General features: G+C 40.2%; 1 protein-coding gene across 1 annotated transcript; it reads right to left on the reverse strand.

The window, feature by feature from the left end:
• Positions 1 to 454: 454 nt before the first annotated feature.
• LOC126252686 (longitudinals lacking protein, isoforms A/B/D/L-like) lies at positions 455 to 14,107 on the reverse strand. Its single transcript, XM_049953589.1, has 3 exons — positions 14,098 to 14,107; positions 13,733 to 14,001; positions 455 to 623 (listed from the first exon to the last, which is right to left on the reverse strand). The coding sequence occupies exons 1-3, from the start codon at positions 14,105 to 14,107 to the stop codon at positions 582 to 584; spliced, it is 321 nt and encodes a 106-aa protein (XP_049809546.1). The 3' UTR covers positions 455 to 581.
• Between the last annotated feature and the right edge of the window lie 2,149 nt (positions 14,108 to 16,256).

Genomic DNA, 16,256 nt, shown 5'->3' on the forward strand with positions numbered 1-16,256 from the left:
AAAGCAGTGCAACTCTGATTGCAGCCCCTGAAAGAAGTGCCAGATAAATACAGGAGGCTATGTGTACATGATTATTAATCATTCAAACATCCTTCAGGAAAATTTTATTGCAGACAACATACATAAAGAATCCGGAAACTTTTTGTACCATTATACATCCTTAAAAGAATGCATACAATTTACAAAGTGCAAAACCACTCACCAGTCATATAGCAAGTGATATTAAATAATGCTTCTCAACTGTTCAATGACTAATTACTTTGGAGCACCAATAATGAATTCTACACTTGCAAATTCAAACATAACAATGTCTATTATGACCAGTTCATTTCACATCAGTACCAGTGACTCTTGTACCTGTTTATGTTTCCGTTTAATATGCACTTCTAAATTATATTTGTGATGACTTTTTTCAGTGCAGTAAGGACAGTGAAACTGAGGTGGTTTTCCACACTCATATTTAATATGCCTCACCAAAGAACTCTGCAATTTGTAGGTTTTGCAACACATATGGCATTTGTAAAGATCTGTCCTCTGGTTGTTATCTACAGAGTTTATGCCAAATCTTTGGTCAAATGCAATTACTTCAGTAGATGACATCTGTGTTTCATCACGCCAGTACACTGAAATCAAACAGAAATAATTAACTCAGAACACCACTCCATCTTCATAATATCATGGAAAATGTCTGTTGTTACAGATTCTATCTTAATACATAAACCAAACTTGTCTGCAATTTTTATGTGAATGTTTTTGTGATAAAATTGTTCTCCAACAAAGCCACAATGTAATTACTGTTTTTCATGGAAATAAGTGACTTAAATATAAGAAACAAAATAATGCAAATCTTTGATAGAAAACAAACAAATACTGAACCTGTGAAATATTCATTATGGAAAAAGTGTTGAAAATCTTGATCTTTTACCCACCTTTAATTGCACAAGAATAGAAAAGAAACCTGTACATTAACCAATAATTTGAAAATATTTACAAAAAACATAAAATGCTGTACTTCCCTCATATTTTCCGTTTGATTGGTAGTGTGTATTAGAAACACAGAATACAAAAATAATTATGCTACTTTGACACAAAATTATTAAGAGGGCATGCTGAAAACTAATGCCTTTTAATTTTTTATTCTGTTCTCAATATTGGGTGAGGGTCTATATGTCATGCATATTACTCTGCTGATTTTCCTGCTTCACTGATGCAAGTTGCAAGCCTTTGCCACTAGAGGACTCTGAATTGTAATGTATTACATGGCAGTGTGTAATGAAAGTATGTTGGCATGTGAGAGACACCATCCTGTAATTAAATTTCTAACCACAGAAAACATGACTCAAATTGAAATCCATAGAAGAATGAAATCTGTGTAGGTGATGATTGTATGAACATTAGTAATGTACAGTGTTGCGTTGTTCATGCTTGTAATGAAGGAAACAGTGATATAACCGAATTTGGTCCCAACTGATTTTCATCTGTTTCCAAAACTTGAAGAATATCTTCGAGGACTTCGTTTTGATAGTCATGGTGTGTGTAAACAGGAGTCAGGTTGTGGCTCTGTCAACAAAGTCAAACATTTTACAGTGATGGTATCAACAAACTGGTCTCTTGTTGGGAGAAATGTGTTAATTGCCAGGGTGACTACATTGAGAAAGAAAGATGTTGACATGGAGAATAAAGATGCAGAAAGTTAATAAAGTTTGTTTATTTAAAAAGCTTCAAGGGTTTATACATGAAAAATTCAGAGAAATTCCTTTTCAGCAGGCCCTAATAAATTAATATAATTTTCTTTGGTAATTTCCCAGCTTGATGGCACTTATGGAACTACAAGTACAAACTTTTACTACTGTGCAGAAAACAAAGTTACCTGAGTGTTCTATATATGAGTCATTTCTGCAATAAAGTTAAAATGAGATTTGATTCATAATCAACAGAATTATCATTCAATATAAATTAGAATCTCTCCTAAAATCTAATCACTTCATAAATGATAATAGAAAAGAAAGTAACTAATTATGATGCAGATAATGATGATATTTGTACTTAGGCAAACAACAGCAACATTCTAAAACTAACAATAAAAAGTTAAAAGTTTCTACTAGAGTTAAAATATAACAGAACCCTCAAACACACACACACACACACACACACACACACACACAGACAGACTCCACAAACAGAAACAATAAAATAAAGTTACAACCTAGTTGTAAAAAGTTTTGATATCAATGATAATTTCAGCATAAAATGACCTGAAATCTAAGACATGAGACTGGGAAATACACGAACATACACAAACATTCACTGTATTCATCTTGTCTGAATGTTGTTTCAAATCAGAAGGCATTAGAATATTGAAAGGAAAACCTGGCAAAAGAGTCACATCTAGGCACTTGCTTTAGTGTCAACAAGAAAATGATCAATTCACTGTCTTTCAAATCTATGAATAAAGCTTATACGATAGTAAATTTCCATGCTCCCACAAATGAATCAAACAAAAAAGAATCAGAATCAGTCGACAAAATTTGGGAAAAACTTGATGAAACAATTGACAAAGTTCCAAAATACCATTCCATAATTTTGATGGGCGATTTTAATGCACAAATTGGTAGAGAAAAAAAATATCAGCAAATTGTTGGTGACTACCCTGCACATAAAAGAACAAATAAAAATGGTGAGTGAATAATTGATACTTGTAAGAACTGTGATCTTCTTTTAAAATCCACAGTCTTCAAGTGTCTTCCTCGAAAAGCCAAAACTTAGGAACACCCTAACGCAATGTTTGGAGAATTCCAGCTGGACCATGTAGCTATTTCTAAAAGATCCACCAGGGAAATTTTCAATGTTAAAGTTTTGAGGAATGCCAACATTAATTCTCATCATTACTTGTCTCTGGTAAAAATGAATATCATTACAGATAGCCGAAAGAACCTTTCCAATATTCCAAGAAAAACCAGACCTCCAAAATTTGATATAAGTAAACTGAAAGGTGTCAACAAAAAATTTACATAAACTCTACACAGCAAACCAAAAAAAAAAAAAAAAAAAAAAACAGACTGGAACAGAATTAAAGAAGCCATGGTACAATCAGCCACTGAAACTATACTGACCAATAAAAAATATAAACACCCGTGGTGGAACGAAGATTGTAATGAAGCAATTGAAAAGCGAAGACAGGCTTGGATAAAATGAAATAGCAAGAAAACCTCCAAAAATGATGAAAACTATACCAGGCTTGAAAAATAACAAATCTGGAGGTGAGGATCGCATCTTGGCTGAAATGTGGAAATACGCAGATCATGATACAATAAAACATCTCTATGATATCATAGTGAAGATTTGGGAGACTGAAACTCTACCTCCACATTGGACCATAGCAATTATTCACCCACTTCATAAAAGGCGATAAGAGTGATCTGAATAATTACCGAGGTATCCCTTTGCTACCAACGACGTACAAGATCTTTTCCAGACTGTTGTTAAACAGAGCTGACTTAGTCTTAGATCAACAATTGGGCGAATATCAAGCTGGTTTCAGGACATCAATATCCTGTGCAAAGCAGACCCATAACCTGAAATCTGTTATATTATATGCCAAATCAAGATCAAGAATGTCCGTTGTGACCTCTGTCGACTTTCAAAAGCGTATGACTCAACTGATCGAAAAACAATAAAGAACACCCTTGCCGAATTTCGTCTAGATAGTAAAACAATCAATCTGATAAGCACCACTTTAAATAACACAGTGTCAAAGGTCAAGTTCAGAGGCGAACTATCAGAACCATTTGAAATCTGTACAGGGGTGAGACAAGGTGACCTGCTCTCTACATTGCTTTTCAACTGTGTCCTGGAAAATATAGTCAGAGAGTGGGAAACAACCGTACCGCCAGGTTATGGGATTCAAATTGGACACAAAAGAAATGGCCTCAGTGGAAACTGAGTGGAAACTGTTTGGTTTCTGCTGATGATCTGGCACTCACTGCAAATAGTATTGATGAAGCCAAGGTTCAAGTGTCCAGCCTACAATCGCTGCTAAGACTGGCCTAAAAATAGCATTTAACAAAACTGAATTCATCACAAACATCAAACATGCTCCTCCTCATATTGAAATACAACAAGAGAAAATCAAGCAGTTGAAGAAATTTTAATATCTTTGAGAAATAATTACACCTGATGGTTCAGAAAATGCAGCTGTAGAAAGTAGGTGTTCTAAACTAGAAGGTGCTTTTCATCTGTGCAAAGACTTATACAAAAGCAAAAGCCTGTCTTTAAAGCTAAAACTTTGTCATTATAACATCATAATTAGACCGTCAGCTTTGCATGCATCAGAATGTTTAAACATGACGAAGAAATGGCCACTATGAAACTTGAAATAAAAGACCAGAAAATTTTGAGGAAAATCCTTGGTCCTATCAAAGAAAGTGGAGAATTCCGCCAAAGACACAACTGTGAATTATATGAACATACAGAAAACATTGTTACCAGCATGAGGAAGCAGAGAATGATGTTTTTGGCCATCTGGAAAGAATGAACCTGCAAAGACTTACTCATCGCATACATTCATCAATTTCAAAAACAAAATCGTATTCAAAATGGGCAAGCCAAGTTAAAAGGGATTTACAGGAAGCTGAAATTTCATTTGTTGACATTCAGGTTCGAGTTTTCAGAGAAAAAGTCAAAATTACTAAAAACCTTATTTCGCTTATTACGCCAGTTACACGCCCTGCCTGCAAATGGTCAAAACAGAGAAAAGAAGCACAGTCAGCGAAAATGAAAAACTACTGGCAAAACAGGAAAACAAAATCAGGGAAGAGATAAAAATCTTCGTGGCCCATTGCAGGCCGAAACAATAGGGGAGGGGGGGGGGGGGTGTAGATATTCATCTCGTCATTAGCTAAAATAGCAACAATGTTCTAACTTAGGTCTACTTCTGCCCTCTTCTCAAACTAGGCATGCAGGAAGACTTATTAATTGTATTGTTTTCCAGATTTTGCAATATTACATTCTGCCCATGTACAATGGTACAAAAAGAAAATTAAAAAGACATTATTGATTGTGATGATTCAGTCAGTATTTCCGAAGCAGCTATGTAACAGTGGGCACGGATGAACAACCATGTAAGTCTCTACTCCTTTCCTGGATTTCACCTCAAATGTATCGGTTGTTGTCGCAATTGGCTCCTTTGAAGGATCCTGCATCTTTGTCCTTTGCTGAAATGTGCTCACTTCTGTCTGTCTATTTTCAAAATATGGTAGCCTCTCGTGTTGCCTTTTATCGTTGTCAAAAACAGCCACATCAATCCTATTGCGCTTGGGCCGCTGAACTTCACGGCCTCAGTCGAAAGTGTCAATTTGTTACTGACGTTCACAAACAATCCTCTGCAGATTCCATGGTATGGGATGCTATTATCCGGTCGGTGCCCGACAAAGAAGTTCGGCTATGTGCCCTTCAGTTGGCGAATCCAACTCTAGATGAAGTTCTCTCCATTGCACAGTGTTTTGAAATTTATCGCGCTGCTGGGGCTCAAATAGAGGTGTGGGGTGATGTCGGGGAAATACAACCTCTGTGCCCTGTTGACAACGCGTGCGGCGCATCCCCGCCGGCCGACATGGCCGCAGTGCGCTCCCACGCGCAGCCTCGGCCTAGCCGTAAATAACCCACTAAGAAACTGCAGCAAAACCCCCGGCAACTTCCTTCATGTCCGCGGTGTTTTACGAAACATTCATGCGAGGATTGTCCGCAACGTTGGCCTGTGTGTCACAATTGTAAAAAGAAAGGTCATGTGTCTTCCATTTGCAAATCTGACCGCATACATGATGTTCATGAACATGATGCTGATTCTGCTTCCATGTTGTCTGTCAATTGCACTTCTTCCCTTTCAGGGAAGTTATTCCACACTGTCCAAATCCTTGGTCGAGATGTTCGCATGCAAGTGGATACTGGTTCTGTTGCCACTATAATTAATTCTCAGACGTATCTTCAGTTGGGTTCTCCACTCCTATCACCTGTCACTTGGCAATTACGGACGTACAACAAACAGAAGATTTCTCTCTTGTGACAGTTTAATGCTGAGGTATCTTACAAGTCCATCGTTCGCACTGTTCCCATATTTGTGGTCAACCAGAGCAACACAGAAAATCTTTTTGGTTTTGATGCCTTTCGCGTTTTTGGGTTCTCCATAGATGACTCTGTCAATATTGTCTCTGATGCTATTCCTTATGCTCAACTGGATTCCTTGTCGACGACGTTTTCGTCCCTTTTTTCTCCTGGGGTAGGCCGTGCAAACGGCTTTGAAGCTCATATCACGCTCAAACCCACTGCTCGGCCTAAGTTTTTTTGGGCTCAGCCCATTCCTGTGGCCCTTCGTGATCGGGTAAAACGGGAGTTGGATCGTCTCACTACTTCAGGGGTCTTGCTTCCTGTCACTTCCAGTGAGTGGTCCTCTTCTGTCGTCGTCGTTGCTAAGCCAAATGGTGATATTCGTCTCTGTGGCGATTTCAAAGCCACTGTAAATGCTCAATGCCTCATCAACACTTACCCTATGCCCCAACCTTGAAGAACTGTTCACTAAACTTGCTAGAGGCCAGTAGTTTTCTAAAATTGACCTGTCAGAAGCTTATCATCAACTTCCTCTCGATGCTGCTTCCCGGCAGTTTCTGCTCCTTACCACGCCTTTCCGCCTCTATCAATACCAATGCTTGCCATTCGGGGTTGCTAGCGCCCCTGCTCTCTTTCAGCAATTCTTGGAACAATTATTGCTCCCTGTCCCTGGGTGTATCAATTACATGGACGAAATTGTTGTCACTGGCTCCACCACTGAAGAACATCTTCAAAATCTCCGCACACTTTTTCATGTCTTACAGACTGCCGGTCGTAAGTGTAATCTTCAGAAATCACAATTTTTTCAGGCATCTATCACATACTTGGGGTTTCAACTCTCTCGGGATGGTATTCGTCCGCTTCAGCAAACTGTAGCTGCGATCGATGCCCTTCCTCGCCCTACATCTGTTAAGGAACTGCAGGCCTTCTTGGGGAAAATAGCATACTATCACAAGTTTTTACTGTCTGCGGTTTCGGTGGCTCAGCCGTTGCATCGCCTGTTGCATAAAAACGTGCCTTTTCACTGGTCCGCGTCATGCGATGCGGCTTTCCAGAAATTGAAGACTATGCTGAAACAGGCCCCGTGCCTGGCTACTTATCGACCTGGCCAACATCTTGTTCTTGCCACAGACACCTCTCAATACGGGGTCGGTGCAGTCCTTGTGCACCATTTTACTGACAGTTCTGAACAGCCCATTGCTTATGCCTCCAAAATGCTCACGGATGCCCAACAACAGTATTCTCAAATTGAAAAAGAAACTTTGGCCATTATTAATGCTCTTCATAAGTTTGGTGTTTTCCTCTATGGATCCAAATTTCATCTTGTTACGGATCACAAACCACTTGTTTACTTGTTTCATCCATCAACGTCACTTCCCGACAAGGCTGCACACCGCCTCCAGCGTTGGGCTCTTTACTTGTCTCGTTTCAATTATGAGATTCATATCCGGCCAACGGCTCAACATGCAAATTCTGATGCTCTGTCTCGCCTTCCCATGGGTCCTGATCAGACATTCGATAGGGACGAACTTTTGTGTTTCCACCTGGATGTTGCCGAGCAGCGGGTTGTGGACGGGTTCCCCATCACTGGGGACAGGCTGGCGGCTGCTACGAGTTCTGACCCTACCCTCTCCCGGGTTTTACGCTGTATTCTGAAGGGTTGGCCAGATCGCCCGTCCGCTAAGACTTCTGATCCATTGCGGAACTACTACGCTTTGCGCTACTGCCTCACGGCTAGGGTTGGTGTTATCCTCCTCTCCACTGACAACGCTTCGCAGCGTGTCGTGGTACCTGCGTCTTTGCATGCTTCGGTCTTGCGCCTCCTTCACCAAGGGCACTGGGGTGTGTCTCGCACAAAATCTCTGGCGCGCCGACATGTGTACTGGCCTGGCATCAACTCTGAAATAGCACACATGGTCGCTGCCTGCGGCCCTTGTGCGTCACAGGCCGCTGCCCCGAAGTCATCTTTGTCACCGTGGCCTTCGTCTGAGAAGCCCTGGGAGCGCATTCATGCTGACTTTGCGGGATCCTTTTTAGGTACTTATTGGCTCCTCATAATTGACGCCTACTCTAACTTTCCTTTCATTGTCCGTTGTTCGTCGCTACCACCGCGGCAACCACCAGTGCTCTCGGCAGCATTTTTTTCTTTGAAAGGCCTCCCCTCTACTCTTGTTACTGGTAATGGTCCGCAATTTGCCTCTTCCGAATTTGCGGATTTTTGTGCTCGTCACGGCGTTATGCATGTCACGGCCCCGCCGTTCCATCCACAATCCAACGGTGAGGCTGAACGACTGCTCCGCACATTTAAGGCTCAGATGCGGAAACTTCTGACTTCTTCTGCTGCTGCTGATGCGCTTCTCCAGTTTCTGGCATCTTACCGTTTCACCCCCATGGGCGACCACAGCCCGGCTGAGCTCTTACATGGCCGACAGCCCCGCACGCTACTTCATCTTCTGCGGCCACCCACCTCACGGCCGCGGGTGCCTTCCCTTGGCCGGTTCACTGCCGCCGACCTCCGACCTTGTCTGGGTACGAGGATATGGCAGGCGGCCAAAATGGAGCCCGGGCCGCATCTTAAGACACTGTGGCAGACGCCTGTATGAAATCCAGATGGACACGGGTGTTACAGTGCATCATTCGGACCAGCTTCGGCCTCGTGTGCCAGCAACACCTGTTCCGAATGCCGCTACACCACTTTTGGCCATACCTGACGCTCGGGATCTTGGCATCTCTCAATACTCACAACGCAGCAGTCTCACCGTCATCGCGATGCCAGCACAAGAACGGACACCACCAGGAGACGTGCCCATGCAGGAACCGGATGACCATCCTCCGTCAGAGCAAATCTACTCGCCTCCTCCTCCAACGGACGCAGACACATCGCCCATGTCTCCTGTCATATCAACTGGACTTGCCGCAATGGGCAGATTGGTGCAGGGGGCCCCCAGCAGATTCGACCCCTACGTCTCCTGTCATCTCGACCCGTTATCATCGGGGACACTTCCGTCGGTACGGGAAGCCTCCTCCTCGAGACTTTACGGTGAGTCAAACAACGCCTATGGACGTTAGCCATCTCCAGGACACCTCCATCAAGACCAGTGCAACAATTTCAAAGGGGGGAAAAGTGTTGTGACTCGCCGATCATTCAAAGCGCCGCCGCGCAATTACACGCGTCCTCTACGTGCGGCGCTGTCTGCCAGCCATGCAGCAGCTGCGCCACCTAAGCGGCCAGCCGAGCAGCGGCCGCTAGACTGGGTCTCAGTGCTCATTCAAATGCTAATGTGTACACATGTCTTGCTTGTCAACTTACTCTGTGACTTATATGTGTTGTGTCGTTCTGAAATATATTTGTTAAACTTGACGTTATAACATATCTGTTCACTGTTGATACATAACTGGTCATCCAAATTACATACATTACGATAGCAAAAGCCTCTTTCACATTTTTTTTTTTTTTTTTTTTTTTTTTCCAATCAGTCTACTGACTGGTTTGGTGCAGCCAGCCAAGAATTCCTTTCCTGTGCTAACCTCTTCATCTCAGAGTAGCACTTGCAACCTACGTCCTCAATTATTTGCTTGGCGTATTCCAATCTCTGTATTCCTCTACAATTTCTGCCCTCTACAGCTCCCTCTAGTACCATGGAAGTCATTCCCTCATGTCTTAGTAGATGTCCTATTATCCTGTCCCCTCTCCTTATCAGTGTTTTCCACATATTCCTTTCCTCTCTGATTCTGCATAGAACCTCCTCATTCCTTACCTTATCAGTCCACCTAATTTTCAACATTCGTCTATAGCACCACATCTCAAAAGCTTCGATTCTCTTCTGTTCCGGTTTTCCAACAGTCCATGTTTCATTACCATACAATGCTGTACTCCAGACATACATCCTCAGAAATTTCTTCCTTACATTAAGGCCGGTATTTGATATTAGTAGACTTCTCTTGGCCAGAAATGCCTTTTTTGCCATAGCGAGTCTGCTTTTGATGTCCTCCTTGCTCCGTCCGTCATTGGTTATTTTACTGCCTAGGTAGCAGAATTCCTTAACTTCACTGACTTCGTGACCATCAATCCTGATGTTAAGTTTCTCGCTGTTCTCATTTCTACTACCTCTCATTACCTTCGTCTTTCTCCGATTTACTCTCAAACCATACTGTGTACTAATTAGACTGTTCATTCCGTTCAGCAGATCATTTAATTCTTCTTCACTTTCACTCAGGATAGCAATGTCATCAGTGAATCGTATCATTGATATCCTTTCACCTTGTATTTTAATTCCACTCCTGAACCTTTCTTTTATTTCCATCATTGCTTCCTCGATGTACAGATTGAAGAGTAGAGGCGAAAGGCTACAGCCTTGTCTTACACCCTTCTTAATACGAGCACTTTGTTCTTGATCGTCCACTCTTATTATTCCCTCTCGGTTGTTGTACATAATGTATATGACCCGTCTCTCCCTATAGCTTACCCCTACTTTTTTTAGAATCTCGAACAGCTTGCACCGTTTTATATTGTCGAACGCTTTTTCCAGGTCGACAAATCATATGAAAGTGTCTTGATTTTTCTTTAGCCTTGCTTCCATTATTAGCCGTAACGTCAGAATTGCCTCTCTCGACCCTTTACTTTTCCTAAAGCCAAACTGATCGTCACCTAGCCCATTCTCAATTTTCTTTTGCATTCTTCTGTATATTATTCTTGTATGCACCTCCGATGCTTGAGCTGTTAAGCTGATTGTGCGATAATTCTCGCACTTGTCAGCTCTTGCCGTCTTCGGAATTGTGTGGATGATGCTTTTCCGAAAGTCAGATGGTATATCGCGACTCATATATTCTACACACCAACGTGAATAGTCGTTTTGTTGCCACTTCCCCCAATGATTTTAGAAATTCTGATGGAATGTTATCTATCCCTTCTGCCTTATTTGACCGTAAGTCCTCCAAACCTCTTTTAAATTCCAATTCTAATACTGGATCCCCTATCTCTTCTAAATCGACTCCTCTTTCTTCTTCTATCACACCAGACAAATCTTCACCCTCATAGAGGCTTTCAATGTATTCTTTCCACCTATCTGCTCTCTCCTCTGCATTTAACAGTGGAATTCCCGTTGGACTCTTAATGTTACCACCGTTGCTTTTAATGTCACCAAAGGTTGTTTTGACTTTCCTGTATGCTGAGTCTGTCCTTCCGACAATCATATCTTTTTCGATGTCTTCACATTTTTCCTGCAGCCATTTCATCTTAGCTTCCCTGCACTTCCTATTTATTTCATCCCTCAGCGACTTGTATTTCTGTATTCCTGATTTTCCCGGAACATGTTTGTACTTCCTCCTTTCATCAATCAACTGAAGTATTTCTTCTGTTACCCATGGTTTCTTCGCAGCTACCTTCTTTGTACCTATGTTTTCCTTCCCAACTTCTGTGATGGCTCTTTTTAGGGATGTCCATTCCTCTTCAACTGTACTGCCTACTGCGCTATTCCTTATTGCTGTATCTATAGCATTAGAGAACTTCAAACGTATCTCGTCATTCCTTAGTACTTCCATATCCCACTTCTTTGCGTATTGATTCTTCCTGACTAATGTCTTGAACTTCAGCCTACTCTTCATCACTATTATATTGTGATCTGAGTCTGTATCCTGGGTACGCCTTACAGTCCAGTATCTGATTTCGGAATCTCTGTCTGACCATGATGTAATCTAATTGAAATCTTCCCATATCTCCCGGCCTTTTCCAAGTATACCTCCTCCTCTTGTGATTCTTGAACAGGGTATTCGCTGTTACTAGCTGAAACTTGTTACAGAACTCAATTAGTCTTTCTCCTCTTTCATTCCTTGTCCCAAGCCCATATTCTCCTGTGACCTTTTCTTCCACTCCTTCCCCTACAACTGCATTCCAGTCGCCCATGACTATTAGATTTTCGTCCCCCTTTATGTACTGCATTACCCTTTCAACATCCTCATACACTTTCTCTATCTGTTCATCTTCAGCTTGCGATGTCGACATGTATCGTTGTCAGTGTTGGTCTGCTGTCGATTCTGATTAGAACAACCCGGTCACTGAACTGTTCACAGCAACACACCCTCTGCGCTACCTTCCTATTCATAACAAATCCTACATCTGTTATACCATTTTCTGCTGCTGTTGATATTACCCGATACTCATCTGACCAGAAATCCTTGTCTTCCTTCCACTTCACTTCACTGACCCCTACTATATCTAGATTGAGCCTTTCCATTTCCCTTTTCAGATTTTCTAGTTTCCCTACCACGTTCAAGCTTCTGACATTCCACGCCCCGACTCGTAGAACGTTATCCTTTCGTTGATTATTCAATCTTTTTCTCATGGTAACCTCCCCCTTGGCAGTCCCCTCCCGGAGATCCGAATGGGGGACTATTCCGGAATCTTTTGCCAATGGAGAGATCATCATGACACTTCAATTACAGGCCACATGTCCTGTGGATACACGTTACGTGTCTTTAATGCAGTGGTTTCCATTGCCTTCTGCATCCTCATGTCGTTGATCATTGCTGATTCTTCCGCCTTTAGGGGCAATTTCCCACCCCTAGGACAAGAGAGTTCCCTGAACCTCTATCCGCTCCTCCGCCCTCTTTGACAAGGCCGTTGGCAGAATGAGGCTGACTTCCTATGCCGGAAGTCTGTGGCCGCCAATGCTGATTGTTTATCAAAATTTAGGCAGTGGCGGGGATTGAACCCGGGACCGAAGACGTTTTGATTATGAATCAAAGACGCTACCCCTAGACCACGGGTACCTTCCCTCTTTCATGTATGGGTCCTAAAACGGGTTTAAAAAAATCTGGATGTCAAACAAATGAATTTTTGCCTTTCAATTCATTCTGTTCCATTGCTTTCCAAGGTACATGAGATATTTTTTTAGAGATTATAAACAGGATTGCGAATGTGTCTGGTGTATGATTGATCACTTCTTCAAGACTTTGACAATAACATATACACAATAACATTCCTCAATTCATAATTGCTATATGTACAAGTGTTTATAGGCATTGAAAAAATTGTCAGAAGCTCATATGCTTGTTTATATGTACTGACTGCTCAAGTCCAAAAATAATATGGTTGATGGTGTATCTTTTGTCAGTAACAGTGTCACGCTCTAGTATAATAAAATGTAAGTTACTTTTCAAATGCCCTTAACAAGGCAATTTGTTAGAAATTGTTTTGGAATGTGATGCATGAAATGTTTATTTTGTGGACTGTTACAGAATGTGGTGGTAAGGAAACCTGAAATATTAATGAAACACGTGGATAAGGCCTGATCTCAGAATGCTTTTAAGCAAAGTAGTCTAAACCCTGTCACACCATAACATATGATTATTAACTATTCAAACATATATAAGGGACATTTTAATATGGGCAACATACTGTATATTAAGTAAAAGGAGACTTTATTACTATTATACATCTGTAACAGATGCATATACTTCGCATGGAAAACCAATAACTTGCCAAATAGCAAGTGATTTTAAATAATGCTTCTCAACTGGCCACTGACTAATTACTTTTGGACATCAGTTACAGAACATCAATTTTAAATTAAAAAATAACAATGTTTATTATGATCATTTAATATCACATTAGTTCATGCAGTTCTTGTACCTGCTTATGTTTACGTTTAATGTGGACTTCTAAATTATACTTGCGATGACTTTTTTCAGTGCAGTAAGGACAATGGAATTGAGGTGGTTGTCCACACTCATATCTGATATGCCTCACCAAACTTCTTTGAGATTTGTACAGCTTACAACAAGTGTTACATTTGTACAGATAATCTGTTCTCTGGTTGTTATCTATGCAGTTTATGTCAAATGTTTCATCAAATATACTTTCTTCAGTGGATGACATTTTTGTTTCATCAGGCCAGTACACTGAAATGAGATAGAAATTGAAAATCCAGTTAATGCATAAAAAGACTACAGCATCAAAAGACGATGGAAAAACTCTGTTCATATTACAACTTGTACCTTGATACATTATCAAGAATTATCTATAATTTTTAAAAGTAGTTTTTTGTGCAGTAAATTTTTTTAGAAATGCTACGATGTAATTACATTTTTTCATGGGGAAGATTAACATCAAAGAAAAGATACTGAAGATCTCGGACTTTTATTCATCTTGCAAAGGAAAGGAAAAAAAGACCTGCACACGATTTAATAATTTGGAACTGTTTATCAAGAAAAAAAAAAAGCTACATTTCTACCATTTTCTCCTGAAGTTGGTGTTATTGTTAGAAATGTAGAATCAAAAGCAAATTAAGTGCTGCAACCATATGAAGTATTAAATCAATATAGATTTGAAACTTCCTGGCAGATTAAAACTGTGTGCCAGACCGAGACTTGAACTCGGGACCTTTACCTTTCGCGGGCAAGTGCTCTACCATTTGAGCTACCCAAGCATGACTCACATTTTGTCCTCACAGCTTTACTTCTGCCAGTACCTCATCTCCTACCTCCCAAACTTTACAGAAGGTCTCCTGTGAACCTTGCAGAACTAGCACTCCTGAAAGAAAGGATATTACAGAGACATGGCTTAGCTACAGCCTGAGGGATGTTTGCAGAATGACATTTTCACTCTGCAGTGGAGTGTGTGCTGATATGAAACTTCCTGGGTGATTAAAACTGTGTGCCAGACCAAGACTTGAACTCAGGACCTTTGCCTTCCGTGGCCAAGTGCTTTCTTAAAATTGTAAACTGACAAAAAAAAATCATAAAAAGGTATATTTTAAGGATAAAAAACTAAGGAAAGATTCAAAATACTGTTTGTTTAATTAAATGCTATTCAATACAAAAAAAGACCACTAGCACAATACAAAAACTGTGCTGCGCTTTTTAAATGCTATTCAATCAACAACACAAAAAAGTCGATTTTGACAATGCAAAAGCTGTGCTGCACCTTGTATGTTGTGGAATAAAAGTATTTAATGAATCTTCTAAATCTGATTTATTGATAGTATCATTAAGCAGGCAAAACAGTGATATGTTTGAGTCAACACAGAAACATTGTTGCTGTTAATTAGTTTTGAATAAATGAAAAACAGAAAAAAACTTAGGACATGATTGTCCAAGACTCATAATATGCAAGTAAGCAAAGCAAACAATCCCTGGATTTTATAAAAGCTCTGCAACTTCCCACAGGTTTTTTGTCTGCTCATTTTGTCTTGTCAAAACTTGCAAAAACATGTCTCCATTGTTTATCAGTCTCTCTCCATCAGAATCACTTTTGTAAAATTTTTCAATTTCATCAACATCTGTAAGCTGCCCAAGAATAAATATTTCCAGTGGCTCAAAAATCTTATGGAATAAAAATCTATTCCTGAGTGACACACTCAGTTGGTTGAAAACTTCAAAATATGACTTTCTGAAAAATCCTTGAGGGATTTTGAATTTGATATTTTCGTTATTACCTTGACTGAGACTTTTTAAGTTTTATGCTGATGCAGAAGTTTAATTCATCAAGGTTAACAACAGCCTGGACACTTTCACACTATATTTTCTCAAATTTAAAATCACAAGAAACACTTAAAACTTGTGACTGCTCCTATTTTTTCCTCACAATCTGATGACACATAGAGTAGACTACAGTAATTTTGCATTTAAAATTTCTACTCAATGAAAAACTTCAATAAGTATTGTTAAGTTAAAATAGCACTTTAACCTTTGCAAATAACTATAGAAGTCTGATGCTTTGACCAGTACCATACCATCAATCCTCTTTCAATAAAATGGTCATACAAAAACTGCATCAAACAATGTAAAGTCCAAGGTTGAAATATCAATAATATTGTGAAGAGGATAGATTGCTACTCAACATAAAGACAACATTTGAGTTGCAGACAGGCACAACGAAAAGACTATTGCACATTGAGCTTTCAGCCAAAGCCTTCTTCAAAAAAGAAAACACACATTCACATAAGCAGGCACTCCTCACTCACACATTACCGCTACTTCCTGCCACTGTGGCCAGAATGCAACTTTCACACTGAATGAAAGCTGCAGCTGCATCAGTTGGTTATAATCTTCCATTGTAGACTTAAGTGATTTTATTTGTACTAACCATCTGAAAAACAAAAATATATAATAAACATAAAATATCCACCAAAATTTGATAAATTTTTTATAACAAC

Source organism: Schistocerca nitens, chromosome 4 (assembly GCF_023898315.1).
Source record: "Schistocerca nitens isolate TAMUIC-IGC-003100 chromosome 4, iqSchNite1.1, whole genome shotgun sequence".
Lineage (NCBI taxonomy): Eukaryota > Metazoa > Arthropoda > Insecta > Orthoptera > Acrididae > Schistocerca > Schistocerca nitens.

Excerpts from the sequence above, each read along its gene's own strand:
- LOC126252686 (XM_049953589.1), bottom strand. Across the intron at positions 624-13,732 it reads TTAAACGTAAACATAAGCAG|TGTACTGGCGTGATGAAACA; the intron begins GTACAAGAACTG and ends GTTTGATTTCAG.